Genomic DNA, 16,706 nt, shown 5'->3' with positions numbered 1-16,706 from the left:
TGCTTCTACCAGCAATGATGGGCGAACTATCTTTCATCACGTGATTTACTTTTGACCAATCGTAGAGCAAGATTCTTAGTATGTGGAATATAATGCTACTTAAACAAGATAAACTGTGTGTATATATATGTCTCACTAGTATGTACATTAGAAGGTATCGGAAGGAATTAAAAGGCTTTATTCTATTTTACTACATTTCAAAGAGACTAGATCAATTATGTTTTTAGAGGCTTATGTTTTGGTGTAATACGTGACTAGTATCACTCACGAGAGGTGAACACACAGGACCTCTTTATAACTCACAAAATCTATACAATGTACAGCATTGTGAAAAGGAAAAAATGGCCCATATTACTTTTTTTGTGTACCATATTTTTTATTGCAAAGGCATTATTTTATGACTTAGGCACAATTAAATCTGGACATCCATTATTAGAGTAAACCTTCACCTTTAATCAGCAAACTTAATAGCCAAGTAAAAATATGGTGCCTGTTAAAAATGATGTAAGATGTATTTGATTGTGCAATATATTATTCAGCCAGTACTCTGTATATATATATAACTTTAACTTTGTTTTGAGATTTATCATTGATGTTATGTCACATTGCAAGATACATTTAATGTATAATTCAGGAAAAGATGCTATTATATATTTGAAATATTTAATGTTAGACAAATTGTGTATTAAACTTGTTTCATATTGTTTGCATTGATCAAACTCTTCAAGAAGGAACAGAACACACATTTTTATGGTTTATTTTGATACAAAATATTTAATCATGACTTCAATGTATTTTATACAGAGATGTTGACATGACACTGCTCAAATCTACAGCGTATATCAAAAAGAATCTAAATGACAAAAGTATCAGGTGAGCTAGTGAAAGTTTTGTGTAATTGCCTGTGCATCAGAACAACGATTTGATGGGTGTTTTTTATTAGGGACTTATAGACAAGGGAGGTTTGCGTTAGAGTACCGGTAGGTCATTTTACTGTCCACTTAACTCTTGCCAATAGTCTGAGTTTAATGTATTACCATTGAGAAGTATTATTACCCAGGTGATGAGTGTAAGAAGAGAATATCAGACCTTTGAATGGATAGTTCAAAATTTTACTAACTTTTTACTTTAGAAATTTCATGTCTTTGTCAGATAGACAAAACATGGCACAAAGCTTGCCAAAATAACCTATTACATATAATAAATCATTTTGCGAAAGAATTAACTCACTCTTTTTGTTGTTATATCACTTTTGAATGCATTTGTGTTTCATTTCAATTTTCAAGCCTGAAAAAGTTCATCTACCATCACTTATAAAAATAAATTTGTTCTAAAGATGACTGTCACAGTTAAAGAGGGCAAATATTAGGTTGTTTGCTCATATATTGATGTATCTGTCGAGCTCTGGGGTTGAGATCTTTGCCTAACTGTCAGTCAGATTTTCATGTGGAGCACACTTCTTACATGAAAATGACATGAACTTTGTTAGACGTACCAGTATTCCTCAACAATATGAAGACATGTTACATAACATGTTCACCAAAAGATAACATAAACTTATACAAAGTAAGAGTGTTGCCTTGGTCATGATTCCTTGGTGTAGATGTTTCACACGCGCTAGTAAGAGTGTTGATAAGACCTCTGCTTGATCATCAATGCAGTGAGTGTTCATAACATGGTAGCCAGTTTTTATTGTCTTTCAGACTGCAAAGTAAGACATTTCAATGCACACAACATTGTTCCTTTGAATAATCATAAGAGATGGGCACAGAGTCTCATTTATACGCTCCTTTCGATCTCCAGTTTAAGAATTCATCAAAATCTGCCTCATCTCCACTCTCGTCAAGTTCGTTCTCATCCTGTTTTTTCTCTCTGTCTTCAGCCTTTGATTTCAGCTCGTCCTTCTTGTCCCATAGTGTCTCCACTTTGGCGAAACATTGACTGCAAAAGAATAGAATGTAGAAGGCATAAATCAGTCGTCACTTGTCTATCATTCTATCGTGTATACAACATCGGAAAATAGATGGACAGTAATAGAATAAGAAAAAATCCCTTGTATTTTTATTTTGACGTTTTTTTTTAAATTTTATTTTTACAGCACTAAAATATCATAGTAAGAATAACTGCCATGTAGCTAAATTTTTAGTATACAAGTAACTTTTGTATCATTCCTTAGTTTGACATTTTGTGACAAGTAAAATGGCTATGCCATCCACGTCAGATTCCAAAATTATATATTTGTGGCTTTGTTGTAAAAAAAAGTGAAAAAAGTGAATGTAGTATGAGTTTCAATTTTGTAAAGGAAGAACCTGAGTGTGCATTAGGTATTGTAGTAACGAGAGAGGAGGTCCTGGAGACGAGTGCAAGAGAGAAGAGAGAGAGAGAGAGAGAAACAGACAAAGAGAGAGAGAGAGAGAGAGAGAGGAGACGTACAGACAAAGAGAGACAGAAGGACAGACAGAGAGAGAGAGACAGAAGGACAGACAGAGAGAGAGAGACAGAGAGAGACAGAGAGAGAGAGAGAGACACAGAGAGAGACAGAGAGAAAAGAGAGAGAGACAGACACAGAGAGACAGACAGAGAGACAGACAGACAGAGATGGAGGGAAACACAACCTGAATGAGAATATATCATCAATCAAAAATGTGTTATGGCACATGTTCCTTAGTATGATAAGACTTACATTTGTTCATCTATCTCATCAATGTTTCTTTCTGTCTGTGCTGCCTCATCGTCTTCCTCTGCTAGATTTTCTGACACCTTTAAAAAAAGGAGAACAAATAGTTTCAAAATGATTTTAAATAATAATAACAATAATAATAATAATAATAATACTCAGTTTTTATATAGTGCTTATTAGAATCACTAAGCACTTCCAAACTTGGAGATTATTACCCCGGCTTTAGCTGTGCTGCCATTGTGGCGCTCGAGCATTTCAAATAACTAATTCCTGCCAGGTGCCCATTTACATCACCTGGGTTGAGTGTGGCAAATGTAGATCAATGTCTTGCCAAAGGACATTAGTGCCGCGGCAGGTCTCGAACCGCGGACCTTAAACTGATGATGCCAATTTTATAACACTACAGTCTTTTGGGGGAAATAAGTATGATAAATTCAGTCACTCAAAGATTTTCACATTATTGAGGCACTTCATGATTATTTTAAAGCGCAATTTTTTTAGGGCTTCAATATTACACCATATTACAGACACTGATAACACGTAGGGCCATGTATCTCAGATTTAACATTGTTAAACAATGCCTTTAACGTAATGACAGGGATGATCATGACAATTGTTGCGATGATGGTGATGATGATGATGATGATGATGATGGTGAGGATGATGATGATGATGGTGATGATGGTGATGATGATGATGTTCTTCAGACAACATAAGTAAACTGACCTGCTGCTGTGTTTGCATCTCTTTCTGGAATTTCTCCCATTCTTCCTCCATTGTGTTCCTCACTTCTACTTTCCGTACCTAGGAATTACAAAGCAAAGTAGCTTATCACACCATTACACATTATGATAAGATCAAGATGATGACAAAGACTTTCTTTAATTTGGAAAGAGAAAAGAAAGTAGAAGTTTCATTAGCTTGATGTAATTTACTAATAAAGTTTGACAAATTAGAATCTTTTGAAACTGAATTCAAATGATGAGTTCATGTAGTATATTATCTGCCCACCAAGATTTATTAATGTCCCTGGAAACTCCCACCTCATATCTAGTCTTTTAATTTTTCATGACATGCTTTGAGAGAAAGTATTTGAAATACAATAAATTTCATAATCTCTACTCAGGAAGAATGACTGAAATTCTTTACCTTCGCATCCTTAACAGGATCATCAAAGAAGCCTTCTGGAAGAACCTCTGCCATCGGCTTACTGGAGACGGACAAAACGAGAGAGCAAAGAATAAAACCTGATTAATACTTTAACCTGGATCAATATTACATTAAAGAATATTACAATCCATTAGTAAATGGTAAAATAACAAAAAACAATCTACTCATTTACCCCTAAAGCCTCGGTCACAAATGCCATTACAAACTGCTACGAACGCCGTACAAAACAATTTTCAGACAATGGAAAAACGGAGATTTGTACGAACACATTGTTCGTACGAACCTTTGTGACCGTAGCTTTAGGTACAGAATTATATAAAAATACATGAATGGAAAGCATAACGTCTTTTGAAATAAAAATAAAACCTCATTTATTCTTTTAACCTTGATCAATATTACATTGAAGAATATTTCAATCCAACATAAAAAGGTACAATAACAAAAGTACAATCTACTCCTTTACCCTTAAGATACAGAATTAGGTGAAATACACGCATGAAAAGCATAATGTCTTCTGAGGAAGGGATAAAATAGTTTTTAAAGTTTAAAATATGCATAACCTCAGTGGAACCACAGTACAATGAGCTCTGATATAATGAGGTATCTGTTATAACAAGGTGATTTTGCTGGTCCCAGCTCTTTATATTCTTATGTTTTTTTTTACCCCGATATAAAAAGATTCCTGATATAACAGGTAATTTCCTTGGTCCAAACGTAATCATTTATTACATAGTAGAGGTGTTGTGGTCGAGTGGATTATGTCCTTTGGTAAGACATTGATCTACAATTGCCACACTCAACCCAGGTGAGGTAAATGAGGGAAATGCACTGTGGGCTGATAAGGCTGCCGGAGCTAAAGCTAGGGTAATAAATTTTAAAGCTCTTTGGAAGCGCATAGAGATGTTATTTCATAACGTATTAAGCGCTATACAAGAACTGAACTATTATTATTATTATAATAACGAGTTTCCACTGTACTACAGTTTCATTGTATTGATTGGCAGGTTGGAATCACACTATGCATTAGAGGACTGCCTTTTATAAGGTAGGATTTTACTCACTTGGCCTGATCTTGGTCTTCTTTACCATCTGTACCTGAAGGTTCCCCTGCAACATTATTTGATGAAGCACCGCTGTCAAAAAAGTCTGCAAATAATTTTTTTTTGAAACTCAATGTTAATGATGTAAGACTTTTCTGATACAATACAAGACAGCACACAACAATTTCTATAATCAGAATGTGATATACTGTTATTATTTTTTGCATTTTCACTTGATAAACTCGCTACAAAGCAATAAAAACAATTATAACGATAAAGCCCATATCTGAACTCAACACGAGAGTAATATCGTAGCACATCATGACAATAAACTATATTTAACATCATCTCTTGATAGATTCAGTGTCTGATATCATTTATTTTGAGTGCAAATGTACCATGCTTTAGTCTCATTGAAGTATGATAATTGAAAACAATATGAAATATCATTTAATGTTTTGAGACTAGACTTAAAGGTATAGACCAGTTTTGGAAACGCCCCCTCTCAAAAAATGAAATGGAAGCTCTTATAACCAATCATGTGAAAGAATATGTTTTTACTAATACGTGATGATACAAATTTTGCCGGGAAACCGCCTACTAATTGATTTGGTAAGTCCTCATATCGATCCGGCCTGGATAGATATTGCGAACGCGCTTCAACATTAAACAATTAGGCAGATATTTCTGCTTTTTTGCAAATTTAGGTTGAATTATTGAACTTCTGAAGGCAATACTTAAACAATATTGAATGGATATTTTGCACCCAAAACCCTTGAACCGCAATTTTACCACTACCCGTCTATATTTTTAAGTAGCACTTTCTACCTGCTGGAAGCCCTGATGCGATGGCATCATTTGACCTGCTCTTGACCTGTGATGATGAAGTACTAGATGTTGCTGTCCTTGGTGTGGATGATGTGCCTTTACCATTGTCAAAGAAATCTGCTGGAAGTCTGTAAAGTTGGATGTATAATAATAATAATAATAATAATAACCTAGGCTTCTATAGCGCATTTCATCTTCGGAGAAAATAACAATGCGCTTTACAATATTAAAACAACAAAATTATACATAACTACTAATTCGTGAACTAAAGAAATATCGAAATAAGGACAAGACAATAATCAATCATTATAAACATCAATTACAGAGAAATGAAAGCAAATTATGTAAAACTAAAAGTAATCTAATTAAATTTTGATGAATACAATATTGCAGTTTAAATGACATTAGAAAGCGTTTTTAAACAAGTAGGTTTTCAGTTGAGATTTAAAGAAAGTTACAGAATTAAAAACACACAGGGACAATACAAGAGGTTCAGCTTTCATAGGCAAATAAATCACATTGCATTAACCTATATTTAAAATCCATTCACATGTAATCAAGTGTTAGTGAGGTCATGAAGTGGGAAATATTAATTAACTTACATTTCTCTTGACAAACACGTAAGAGCATGGTAAAAAGACATTGATTAAAAGGGGTAATACAAGTCGTTTATTAGAAATTCATGTTTTCAAGAAACACACACACAAAAAATTAATAAAACAGAAAAAAGGGGTAAATATTAATCTAGAAAAGGTCAGCTTAAAATAGGCAACATGTTCAATGATTTGTATATTGTCTTTACTATTTATGGCTGGGATCCTTGCCCCGTTAGTGACATATCACACAAATCGAGTCTATATCTATCTAGGCCATGCCATACTCCACCAAGTTAAATACATAGATACGTGTATTTGAGATGTCATACATTTACCGTTGGTTTTCTGCAACCAGCTTGGAAGGAAAGAGGTAAAAAAAATCTTCAAGATAGCAGGATGGACAATGAAACTTACTTGTCTTGTGTTGTTTCATTGTCTGATTCATCAGATGAGGAGTCATCATAGGGTAGACCAACTAAAAATGAAAATATGAAAAAGTAATCAAATAATATGATGTTAGTGCAGCACTACAGATGCATATATGTGGAATTCAAGAAAACAGAAACTGCAATGATGCAGGGGTGAGAGTGAGCGCTAAAAAAAATACATGTTTTTTGTTTTCCCCTCAACCACGCCCCCCTTGAGTAAGAGTAAGAGGATTCGCGGGGGAAAAACGGCATCTAACAACATTCCCCCCTTTCGAGTAAGAAAATTGGGAAAAAAATAGGGCAAAATAGGGAAGAATAGAGAAAATAAGGGGGGATCGGGAAAATCAGGATAAAATAGGGGAAAAAAACAGGAAAAAATCAGGGAAAAACAATAAAAATAATAATAATCGGAAAAACCGATTTAAATCATGTTTTTATCAGGCCTGAATGATGGAAAGGTTGCATGGTTACATCAATCTCTTTAGATGGTGGTAAACCTAAGCAAGCATTTCTATGAAGGTGTCATGATCTAGTAGCTAGGTCAACGAACTGTGGATCACATGGTTTGCGGTTCGAGTCCAGCCGCGACACTAATATCCTTTGGAAAGACATTAATGATTTACGTTTGCCACACTCGACCCAGGTGAGGTAAATGGGTACCTGGCAGAAATTAATTCCTTGGAATGCTAGAGTGCCATAATGTAAAGCTGGGTTATTGATTGTGGAGCACCAGGAGTGTCAAGTCTGACAGACATTAGGGACTTTTAGATTCGCACGAAGACAATGGGGATTGCTACGATCGACGTCCTTTTAATGCACTGCCTTGAATGGACGTCACACATATCAGTCCACGCAAATCTAAAAGTCCCTATTAGCGCTATACAAGAACCCACTATTATCATTATTATTTTTATGATCATTTGTCTACTAGAAACTGATATGACATTAACATGTAGCTAATTAAATTCTTACTTATCCGTTTCTCTGAAACATTGTGCTGAAGGATAGAGTTCTACTTCAACCTACCAAAACTTTATGGTTAGTTCAGTAGTACAAAGAAGCCAGTATGGCTAAATAACATATCTTGTAGCTAAATCAGGGGTGATAGTGAGCACTAACAAAAGAGAAGGTGTTTTTTTCCCGCTCAACCATGCCCCCCTTGAGTAAAAAAAGAAAAGAAGAGGATTCGGGGAAAAAAATGGCATCTAACAACATTCCCCCCTTTTGAGTAAAAAAATTGGGAAAAAATAGGGAAGAATAGAGAAAATGAGGGTAAAAATCAGGAAATCAGGACAAAATCGGGAAAAAAAAGAAGAAAAAAAGTGGGTAAAAAAAAAAAAAAAAAAATCAGGAAGAAAAAAAATCTGGAAAAGATCTGGACAAAAATAAAAAAATAAATCAAAAATCAGGAAACCGATTTAAATCGGGTTTTTATCAGGCCTGAGCTAAATGCAAACTGTTCTTACTTCTTGGTTTCTTCAGTATGCCCTTAACAGGTTGTGCTGTAGCGGCTGGTTCTGCTTTCCTCTTGGCAGAAGTAGTAGACTGTGATAGTGGTAGAGGGTTGCTTCTCACAGGGTGCGTACTTACTACCTTATTACCAGCTTGCTTTCCAGTCTTCAGTAGTACTACATTCTGTGAGAGACACACAATGGATTGAAGGTTCATGGATTTGTACAGATTCAGATTTAGTACACTTGTTAATTACTTATGAATCTATTTATTCATGAAATTTACAGGCACTCATTGTTGAATACAATTTCAAGGAAGATACAAGTACAGTCAAACCTGCTTTAGTGACCACCTGTCTACAAAGCCCACAATTTGTTTGTTTCCCTTGAAAATGGTTTTTCATTGAAACATGTACTAAAGGAACCTGCCTATAAAGACCACCTGCCTATGGAGACCACTTTTCTTGCCTCCCTTTGGTGGTCTTTGTAGACAAGTTTCACTGTACATGTAATTCAGAATTTCAAATTTTTGTGGTTTTGATAAAGAATTGAGGATTTGTAAAATGCACTTTGTTTTAAGAGCTGTCCATTTCACACCGTCATATGTTAATTGAGTGATTTCATATTCTCCAGGGAGAAGGGGCCGGAAAAAGGAATTGGGATATAACTTAATGCATCAACTACTTAACCCACATTTGAAAAGCTTTTTTTTCCTGAAATAATATTGTAATATCATTATTCGTATTCCAAAGAGCGAATTTACCAAAACTCTGATCAGTGATCAATGAATACAAAATGAATCTTTTTATTTCTCTATCGCACTTGAATACAGAAATTCTATATCATTATCAGTCATAAAGATATTACTTCCTGACATTAAATGACATTCATAAATGCAATTATGTGTGTCATATTGTCTGTTAAATCATTCTGTCATGATTTCGGTTCATTTCAAACCTTTCAAAAAATCATGAGAAATAATAATCAGCAGGTTAATTGGAGAGAAAATATCATGAAAGAAAAAAGCGGAAGAAAAAAGAGGAGAAGCGGAAGAAAAAAGAGGAGAAGGGGAAGAAAAAAGAGGAGAAGGAGAAGGAGAAGGAGGAGAAGAAGAACAAGAACAAGAAGAAGAAGGAGAAGAAGAAGAAGAAGAAGAAGAAGCAGAAGAAGCAGAAGAAGAAGAAGAGAAGAAGAATAAGAAGAACAAGAACAACAACAACAACAAGAGATACAAATGAGGAAGATGAAGGAGTAGGATGAGGCAATGAAGAAGTGACAAAAATATATCTTACATCTTTATGTTTTTTTCCTTGAAGATGAGCTGTCCACAGTATTTCATTCTTAACCTGCTGGTTACAAACCACACAGATCAACTGTCCTAGGTTGTTGTATGTGTGACAGAGTTAAGGAATAATTAATTCTTACACTTTAATTTAAAAATCAACAAAACTTCATGTTTGACCTTATGCGACTCTGCAACTAGTGCAAGTGCACTCCAGCAAAGCATAGAGTCAATGCTAATGTGTATTGACCTCTAGTGCTGCACTACCTGCTATGGGGCAGCAATTGCACACATGAATAGTCAATACACAGTTACACACATTACACACAAATGCACACAATAAATACGATGTGGCTGATCGGCAAGTTTGACAGTAAACTCAAGATTTGAATTTTCAAATTATTCTTTCTTACATCGGTAAGTTGAGTTTTTTAAAATTTTACTGCTATTTAGGTGTCATAAATTGTCACTAAAGTACTGATTTTGAGTGAAATCAGTTGAGTTTTGTACAGCAGTGTTTAAAATGTTGAGAATCAATAACACAGCTTTTAAAGGCCCACTGCACTACTTGTAGCTACTTGCGCCCTCTATATAACAAACAATGCCTAATCGGTGACCATTGGTCCCCCATAATCCTCTTTTTCTCATGTTAACTGAGAGCTGAGTTGATGAGATAACCACCTGTCCAGTGACCTTGCAGGGCAGTGTAAACCCTCCTGTAAACTACGGCAGATATAAAGCTTTAATACATAGCCAGGATAGTAATGCAGCTATGTGTGGAATCTAGTGGCAGTAGATCTAAATCTACTCTAGTGCAACACGTCGATGAGAATTAACATTTCTGACAAAAACTAAACACAGAATCGTGGCAACATTTCAGGGCTACCGAGATTTAATGGATTATATTGTGCTCATGTTATGGCTCATAATGGCTGTTACAAAACCACTGCTGGAGCTGGAATAGCAATAAATTCCACTGACTTTAAAGACAAGTCAAGTGCTAACGTAATTTTAATAATATGGGACTACATTATTTCCAATAAGATAGAATAACGGCAAAATTTCATGATGTTCTGTCTTTACTACTGTCTGTAAAGGATATTTGGCTAATGGTGATTCGATCCTCTTGACACTGGTTTGCTTCGCAGCTTTTTTCTGCCTCATTAATTCCCGAAGATCGACCTTCTTCCTTCCACTGGGAGCTGCCATTTTGATGTATATTTTCTGCCAATGGTCTTATGAGCGCATGCGCGGAAGTGTATATGTATTTTGGAAGGGGGGGGGGGGGGGTGGGGGTGAGATTCAATGGGGATGGGGGTAAAAGCACATTTTTTTGTGTGTGTCCCAGAAATTGGAAAATTATGCCACCCGATACTTCGTTCAGTAGGGGGGGGGGGTCCCTTTTTGTCCCCCTCCAAAACACACACTTAAACAAAAATTGAAGGGGGGGGGGGGTAACCCCCCTCCCCCGCGTACGTGTCTGGGGGGTGTTGAGTAAGAAAGAAAACAAAATCGAAGTGCTCATTACCCCCCCCCCCCCCACGTTGAGCAAAAAAAAATCCATATGATATACGAGCTAGTAGGCTGGTTCATTTTACATGTTTGGCGGGAGGTTTTTTCATAAACCGGGAGATTGCGGGAGAGCGGGAGGAGCATTAGCGGGAGTCTCCCGCTACGAGCTGGTGGGACGGCGGGAGAATCAGCGTGGTGGCATGAGACCCCCTCAAATACGTGAGGGTTGACAGCCCTGGCTAATTAACTTAGATCTAGATCTATAATAAGCAGGGGCGGCGATTTCTTTTCATGACCGGGGGGGGGGGGGGGGAGACGAAATGCGAGGGACGAGGGAGCAGTGGCGTAATAACAAGCAAAAACTTTTTTTGGGGGGGGGGGGGAGCAGAAAAAATCCGCATCACCACCACACTTACATGTGAGGCCCTGGCAACGTTTTTCAAAGTGGGGAGGGGGGGGGGGGCTAAAGTATTTACGATCAGGTAGAGCAAAGTGAGCGAAGCAGGTGGAGCGTAAATTGGCGTGGGGTCCAGGGGCAAAGCCCCAGCGGGGGTCAAGGGGCGTTTTTATTTGTCTAAACGCTGCACTCTTGGGCCCTCCAGAGCCTATAAGTGTGTTGCAGTCTTTAGTCAGTATTTGCTACACATTTTTTTTTGCACTTTTTCAAATTTTGAGGGGGGGGACGATCCCCCCCCCCCCCCCCCCCCCGTCCCCCCGGGATCGCCGCCCCCTGCTATCTAGACATAGACTATATTGTAAGACTGTATTGCCGACCCGTCTTATAAACAACGGTGCATTTTTTGGAATATCAGACCAGGGAGATGTGACTTGATCAATAGGTCTGTGGAACTCCCCGGGGCAGGGGTCGTACTTTTTAACTTGACGATCTCACAAGTAATAAACTACACTATAAAACAAACAGATTATATAACACATGAAAGTAGCTGATTTGAAGAAATTGGTTTTATTAATGTCAACATCTTAAATTGATGCATAATGTAATGGTTTGGCACTATCATTGGTCTAATACTATATAAGAAAATTAGCATCATAAATGAAGGAAAAAAAAGAAGCCTTACGCCCCAAAAGCAGATCATTTAGATTAATCAGTATATCAACATAATATTGCAAGATAAAATTGGGGATGGCTTAGTTAAGACTCTTGAACTTCCTGTAAACATCTTCTACATATGCTTTGACATCAACAAATCTACAGGCATTTTGTTTCCAATCAAATTGATCAAAGTTTATACTTCAATGTAGGCCTGGTCATTTGGGAGAAGGAAGCGAACTGACACCGAATGCATAGCGCGGGCGCGGATCCAGGGGGGGGGGGGGGGGGGGGGGCGAGCGGGCCTTGCCCCCCCCCCCCCCCCCCCCAAAAAAAAAAAAAAAAAAAAAAATTGTGAACAGAAATTAACTTTTTGTTTTTTGCTCAAGGGGGGGGGGGGGGGTGTATAGTAAAAAAAAATAATCCATGTTAAAAAAAAAAAAAAAAAATTATTGCTCACTACATCAGCTGGTACTCTACAAGTATCTCTGTGCGAAACTCCTACAGCGTTTTGTGCTAAACTTTGAGAATACATATGGTCTACTAAATGTGCATTACAATAAAAAGAACATATATTTTCCATATTGATCAAATACATGTATTGAATTTGACTTTCATTTTTCCTCTTTTATTCTTCCCTCCGACCATTTCCGGTTTAAATTCTGGATTAAACACGATCAATTTGATGCTGAAATGTAACTAACAGTGTTATAATATCACATATAAATTAATAACACAGGTATAAAGACAGAGAACAAACAATTTCATACTTCTACAGCAATATCAATTAAACAACAGTATGAGATAAGCAATAATACTCATTTACGAGATTTAGAACATTCAAATTTAGATGAATAAATGTAACATGGAAGACTTTCAAGTATCAAAGTGTCATATATTTTTGTGCAGTCAAGAAATTCCTCTACAAGCTAGGTTTTGGACAGAGTACAGTCTGAACTGCACCCTTAAAATATTGCACAAATTGTAAACCTTGGTCTGACAATTGCATAGCATAGTACATAATATAACAAGTAAAAACAGGTACCACAAGTATAGTTTTCACCTTTAAACTTGTCATCACAACCTCTAACTGGATAGACCTATAACAAATAAAAATCAATATTGTACACTTTATATACTTCTGCGATTTGCCCAGCTCTAAAACTCTTTGTTGATTGACGAAAGGACAGTGCCTTTTATCCTCTGGAAAAGGCGCTTTATAAATCAAATTATTATTATTATATTAAGATGGAAGTATGTTTATGACATGTAAAAAAAGGTATTCTGTGCAATTGCTAACACTTCAGAACAAAATATAAATACCATATACATGCATTCTTTTAGGAAAAAAAGTTGAGAGGTCAAGTTGTACAAATAATAAGACTAAATCTAATCCAAACTAAAACACAATTACTGGTTTTATCTTAAGTACAATGTTACTGTTCAGATCTTTATTCAAACATACATTTACTTTCAAGTACAACTTGAATAATTAAGTGGATATATCATTGTATTTACTTTTAAGTGACTTCTTGGTAAGGTATCCTAAATTAAAAGAAAACATTACCTGCATGTTTCACCATCATATAAATGAAATACTCTATGAATCTCCATGTCATCGCATTTATAAAACACATTCACAGGCTGGGCACAGCCTCCAAAGACCCATTCATTCTACAGTCATAGTAGGGACTTTTAGATTCACACAAAGACAATGGGGATTGCTACGATCGACGTCCTTTTAATGCACTGCCTTGAATGGACGTCACACGTATCAGTCCACGCAAATCTAAAAGTCCCTGATGATGTCAATTTGAGCCATTCAAATTGTTTAGATTTTGCAGAAATGTATTTTGAACAAGATTCTCTATGCAATGGTTTTAAATAAATATGAGAACAGAAAATATTGATTGTTTGATTTGATTTAGTTTTACCATCAATAAATATTGGATGGAACAACGTACTTGGTGATATAACCCTGACAAAAATCTTTCGATTACCAGAGTTTTACCATCAAATTACCATCAAAACAAATTGAGGGATGAGTAATTGTAAAGTAAATATTGGAGTGTTTTTGAAGTACAGTATACATACATAATACAATTTGAATTCATTCTAAGCTAATTACAAAAGATATGACAGAAACCTGGGTCGTTGCATCAAACACTCAATCACAATCAAACATGAATTTTTGGTTAGATAAGTCTAAAGCATGTGGACAATTCTTTCACTCTCTGATGATACTCACATTACATCATCATGATTCAAATCTTAACACATTTTATTCATTTTAGTTTCCTGGATCAGTTAGCATGGTAAGTTACTCTCAATGTTGAACTCACAGTTCATACAGCGCCATGAGAATATATTTTTTGTGTGACAAAGCAGTAGAAAATTAGAATATGTTGGCAAGAGAGAGAGAGAGAGAGAGAGTTTGTCACTGAATTCTTAATAGTCCCCCATCTTTAATTCTCTTCCCGTGGCCAGTGACTGGATCTACATCACTGGATCCCTTCCCCGTCTTCTGTCTTTTCCTGTGGTAATGGTGGGGACTGGGGATAGCGTGGTCTCATTGTAGCAAAGTCCTCTTCCAATCTGGTATATTCTATCCTCCCCATCTTCTTTAGTGTCCAGCACTACAAGGAAAACAAACACACTCATACAATATGTTGGTATATCCAAAATTATCATATATAACCTTCAAAGCCTAAATTTACATCTTGATTATAGAATGTAGATAGTTCTTTATGCGATTTACATTACATAATCATAGTTAGGTATTTATCTCTTTCTTTCAGCTCATGGATGGGTATGTTGTTGCTGTTCATTCTAAAAAGAGATATAATAAGAAACTGCACCTCTATTTCATACGCTGAGCAATACTTATAGTTCTCAGTTTAGGATGTGCTTTCATTTTCATTAATTGTGTAATAGTAGTCCGCAAATAACATACCGGTAACCTCTATCCATCCAACTGATAGGCCATACTTCATAGAAATCAACTGACTTTTAGAAATCAAAATACATGCTCCCAATTCTTTTCGGAGATTACTCCTTTGAAAGGATGTGAGGTCAAGACTAGCTATACTATTACATATTAAAAAGTGGAAAATTCGGCCAAAGAGTTGGAAGTAATGATAAAAATACAAACCTTTATCTTGTGTGATAGCTCAATTCCAAATGCCTGTAAAAAAAAATTAAAAAAGATAAAAGCATGCAAATGTACAAATTAGATCATAGTTGTGGACATACTATATGCCTTGTGTGTACAAAAATCAAGTTTTCACATGTTTCTATCCTTTTTCCTACTCTAAAACCCTAAATCAATAACATACTTCAATTACTGATACACTAATTACTTTTTTTCTGTAAAATACAGAATATATTTTTAAAAATCAATGTGACTGAAATATGTATATGAAAAAAAATTGATGCTCAAAATATTTCTCAATTCTATCCATGATCTCTTCAATATTTACTAAAAGAAAATTGAGCCTATCAGCCAACTCTATCTATGCCAAACCTCCCATACATAACCTTCCTTTTTAGTAATCATAAGGATTATAATAAAAAAGAGAAAGTATATAAAGGGAATAGGAAACATGACAAATGCATAAAGAAAGAAAACATTAAAACAAAAGTAAATAACAAGAATAAGGAAGCTGCAAGAGCTAAAAAAGAAAGATCAGGAAGCTGTAATTGATGGAGATCCCGTCCAAGAGGCCCCTTTGAAGTCATCCGTGGCACCGCGCGTCTTTTGTTTCCCCTACCGTAATCCCCTTAATCTCCCTCCGAAACCGTACAGCTCCCTAGTAGCACTAAGTCCTGCCTTTCCACACACAGCCCAGCCCAGCGAGCAGGGCGGCTTTTGCTTTGCCGGCCCGTACTTGGGGTGAATAGTGGTGATAACTTGACAACTTCTAGCCCTAAATCAATAAATGCGCAAACATATAACACAATTTCATTTAGTTCTTTAGGAAGATAAACCTTTGAATTACCGTCCTAGCTATGTACAAATTTCGGAAATTTTCGGAAAATGTCAATAATTAGATGAGAAAATCATGATGATGAAGACCTGTCATTCGCTCTAACTCATGATTTCCTTGGTCGATTTCGCTGGTTGAAATGGCCATGTCTTCAGTAGAACTATCCGAGAACGGAAAAAGCATTTGATGACTAATAGAAAGTTGCATTGGTCATATGTTGTGAATTCTGTATTTTATATGTTATAGCTAAATCCATCTTCACTGAACATGACTTAAGTTTTCGGTGCCACGCATGGCTTCAAAGCTCGATGCTTGCATATTTTTGCAAAAGAGTGAATAGAGAACTTAGGGAAGCAGATGGCGTTGCGTAACATTTCGTACTATTTGGAATGCCAGAGATGGACTGTGCATTGATATGGACAGCTGTTGATGGTAATGATGGCTGGAGAGGGTTACATTTCTTTTTGTTAAGCCAGGTTAATCTTGAATATTTTTCCCTCGGGAAATTCTTTCGAGACGGTATCTCCATTCATTACAGCTTCCTGGAAAGATCAAAGAAAATGAAGAAGATTAAAGAAGAAAAAAAACATTATCCTTCCATACTCTTACTCACCAAATATCCCACAAATATAACATATATCACACCCAATATGCTCATGAGGAAATACGCCCACCATGGTTT

The 16,706-nt window shown here is 36.1% G+C and overlaps 1 protein-coding gene and 1 long non-coding RNA gene across 2 annotated transcripts; both read right to left on the bottom strand.

Moving 5' to 3' along the window:
- Positions 1 to 759: 759 nt before the first annotated feature.
- On the bottom strand, positions 760 to 10,710 carry LOC583668 (zinc finger protein 830). The gene is made up of 10 exons (XM_030973042.1): positions 10,578 to 10,710; positions 9,486 to 9,585; positions 8,209 to 8,377; positions 6,729 to 6,789; positions 5,719 to 5,846; positions 4,912 to 4,996; positions 3,830 to 3,890; positions 3,407 to 3,484; positions 2,684 to 2,760; positions 760 to 1,941 (listed from the first exon to the last, which is right to left on the bottom strand). Exons 1-10 carry the CDS (start codon positions 10,682 to 10,684, stop codon positions 1,776 to 1,778), a joined length of 1,032 nt encoding a protein of 343 aa, XP_030828902.1. The 5' UTR covers positions 10,685 to 10,710; the 3' UTR covers positions 760 to 1,775.
- A 3,689-nt stretch (positions 10,711 to 14,399) lies between these two features.
- Positions 14,400 to 16,705, bottom strand: LOC115919262. Its single transcript, XR_004061771.1, has 3 exons — positions 16,638 to 16,705; positions 15,190 to 15,222; positions 14,400 to 14,674 (listed from the first exon to the last, which is right to left on the bottom strand). It is a non-coding gene; the product is annotated as an uncharacterized LOC115919262 (long non-coding RNA).
- Position 16,706: the final 1 nt, after the last annotated feature.

Source organism: Strongylocentrotus purpuratus, unplaced genomic scaffold (genome assembly GCF_000002235.5).
Source record: "Strongylocentrotus purpuratus isolate Spur 01 unplaced genomic scaffold, Spur_5.0 spur5_scaffold_6, whole genome shotgun sequence".
Classification (NCBI taxonomy): Eukaryota; Metazoa; Echinodermata; class Echinoidea; order Camarodonta; family Strongylocentrotidae; genus Strongylocentrotus; species Strongylocentrotus purpuratus.
This window is presented reverse-complemented; position numbering and strand designations above follow the sequence as displayed.